The following is a 3,032-nucleotide window of genomic DNA, read 5'->3' as shown; positions in this document are numbered from 1 at the left end:
ATGTATCAGTTGTCAGTCAGTTTTTAAATAAACATCTTATAGGAAACAATCCGCTTTTGAAAGATTTTAGTTCTAAAACACACTTAAGCTAAGAGATAAAGATTAATGTGGATCAAAGATTTCTACAAAAAAGCGACAGGGTTGCGTTTGAACGGGCTTTACTTGAAAGAAAGGGTTCTAAAATGAAAAATTCTATATTTAAGGAATTTATTCAGGAAATAGTAAGTTGTGTCTTGCCTTTGCGTTTCGTAGCATTCGTTGCGCGTAGTAGTTCAGTAGAACTATATCATAGCTTCAGTAGTACGGTCCCAGTATGATGCCCAGCGAAGGAGGATGGCAACTTCAAAAAAATAGACTGAATAGGTGGGTACGAGTATAGTACAAGACAGAACTTGACCTTGCGTTTACAGATCGTTTTGTAGCATTCTTGCCGGGACTGCTGCTGTCCTTGTCCAGCGCCTTACCGCCAAGTTTCCCATGGACTGCACCTTCTGAACTTTAAAATTTATCTTTTTTTATTATGCAACATAAACCCCTAAGATTCCTGTTACAATCTGTAAAGGTTTATACTGCTTGAAGTAAAAACTATTATTTTTGCAGCCCGATTTCAAAATAGCAAAAAATATCCTTTCTTGAAATGTTCATTACATTAGCAAAAAAAAAGATAAAAAATTAGTTTTCAAGAACCGACCACTTCGTGCCTTAAACAAAGTTCGTGACTTACTTCAAAGATGATGTTATTCGCATATTGAATATATATCCCATAGATTTGAATATATATCCCTTGAATTTGAAAATATGTCCCATAAATTTCATGAACAAACAACATCTTATAATCAAGATGAGAAGAATTTGTGAGTTTGTGAAATAGTGAATTAACGACATCCTCATTTCGAAGGAGGTCAAACAACTCATAACACCAGAATATATACGATGACAGAAGGATTTTAGTGAGTCGAAATTTAGCCTTCAGCGTAAGTTTATACTTTTTTCTGAATACATAGCCTATTTAAATAAATTTTTCAGATTGTCTGTATGCAAATACCGAAACAAAGTTATTGTTTGTTAATAAAAAGTGACAATAGGGCAGAATACATTGTAAACCACACATGTTTTACAGACTGTAACACAATGATTGTTTTTAGTAGCTTAAAGGATCGATATCTATATATATATTCGGGTCTAGTTACTGATTATTTTTGTACTGGTGTTTTGACACCTGTTTTAAGACAAGGTAATGATCCCTCTGTATGTGGTTCTTACCGTCCAATTACTGTATTTTCTGTTTAATATAATTAATGGTGTTGATTGTGATTAATGATGTAAATGTATGTTGTTATTCCCCGGATTCAAAGTTCGGATTTTAAAAGCGTGTAAGCAGAGATCATATCCATTGCCTTCTTGCAAATCTTTTAATTGAATCGAGTGAGCTTGGGGAACCCCTAGTTCTTGGTAGTCATGATGCGCGTCGAGGTTTCGACTCTAGTATACACTCGTATTTGCTACTTTTGGCTCTGATTCGAGGTCTTGATGACTCCATTGTAACTTGTTTTAGAAGTATTTATAGAAAGCTCCATGTTAAAATTAAGGTACCCGTTGATGGGGGCTTTGTTTTTTCTGAGTATGATTCCTGTACGAGAAAAGATTCGTCAAGGTTCAATTACCTCTCCTGCTCTTTATAATAATAGCGTCCTTGAGGCACAATCGCAAACAATCACTATTTGTATTTATCGCAGACTTCATGGTTTAGTATTGAATTATGCTGATGATGTTTTAAACTCAAGCCACTCTATGCCTCCAATTGAGAAAACTTTTAACATCTTAAATGTTTATTATACTAAAATTAGCCTATCATTTAATGCCAGTAAAAGTATTCTACTTGTTTTTGACCCCAAGGGTAATGATGATGTTTCCTATGAGGAGAAGTTCGGTGATGAGGTGATTTCTTCTACCAAAGCAATGACTTATCTTGGGCTCCCCATTGGCCATAATATGAAGACATCCCGTGAAGGCCTGATTGGCTGAAAAGGCTTATGGTGCTTTAATATTTTGTAGGTCACTTTGTAAGCGCAGCAATTTCTCGGGTTTTACAATGCTGTTGGGTTTTACTTTTTGGATTATTTTTACTGATAGGGATATGAAGCGTATCAGATCCCTCTTCTGTAAGTATGCAAAGTATATTTTGGGCTTACCACTTTGGACACGTAGTACTAGAATTTTAACTAAGCATAATCTGTGCGACCCTTTAATAATTGTAATGAGAGGAAAGCACCGGTTTGCTTCATCACTTGATAGTAAAAATAGTATTTTCAAGCTATTAGCCAGCGCCTTTGAATGTATTGTTTGCATATATTTATTTATTACCTGTTTAAATTATTTTCTGTTAACTTTAAGTGTCATTCGTTGGTTTATTATATCCTTTCTTGTGAGTGAATGAATGTATTTTATAACCCATCGATAACACAGGCATGGCGATGGAATAGCCAAAAAAAAAAAGAAAAAGACACATTCAAAAATAGGAATAAATATATACAAAAAACACGAATAAACTAGACTTTTCAAAAAACCAAACCACTCCAAGGGTGGCAAACCTCTTTTCACAACAATTTTACATATACCTTATCAAGCTGTACAATCAGCTCGAGAGCTCCGTAACTTTTTTTCAGTACGGTGTTACGGGACTATATCAGAACACTCAGAAGAAACTTCGCACAAAAAAAGAATAGCTTTTCAATCTACTTCTTATCATTTTCATTCACAAAACATGGGGAATAACAACACATCTTACATTTTTCCAGGAGCTTTTTTTGTCAGTATATGTCTGCGATAGCACTAAAGAAGCATAAGCAGCCCGGATTTTCTTTTCACTTCTATCCACCAATAACTTTCTTGTTGAATATAATGAATCTCGAATAGGTAGACCTAGGTAAATAATCTCTTGAGACGGGGCAACGAATGCTCCGCCAAGACTCACTAAGGTTTAAGCCAGATCAGACGGGCAATTAAACAGAAAACTTGGGATTATCTTTTCA

At 34.9% G+C, this 3,032-nt stretch overlaps 1 protein-coding gene across 1 annotated transcript; it reads left to right on the top strand.

Annotated features, from left to right (window-relative positions):
• The first annotated feature begins 1,623 nt into the window (after positions 1-1,623).
• Positions 1,624-2,025, top strand: LOC136043319 (uncharacterized). The gene has a single exon (XM_065728245.1). The coding sequence runs from the start codon at positions 1,624-1,626 to the stop codon at positions 2,023-2,025; it is 402 nt and encodes a 133-aa protein (XP_065584317.1).
• Positions 2,026-3,032: the final 1,007 nt, after the last annotated feature.

This window comes from Artemia franciscana, unplaced genomic scaffold (assembly GCF_032884065.1).
Source record: "Artemia franciscana unplaced genomic scaffold, ASM3288406v1 Scaffold_449, whole genome shotgun sequence".
Taxonomy (NCBI): domain Eukaryota; kingdom Metazoa; phylum Arthropoda; class Branchiopoda; order Anostraca; family Artemiidae; genus Artemia; species Artemia franciscana.
This window is presented reverse-complemented; position numbering and strand designations above follow the sequence as displayed.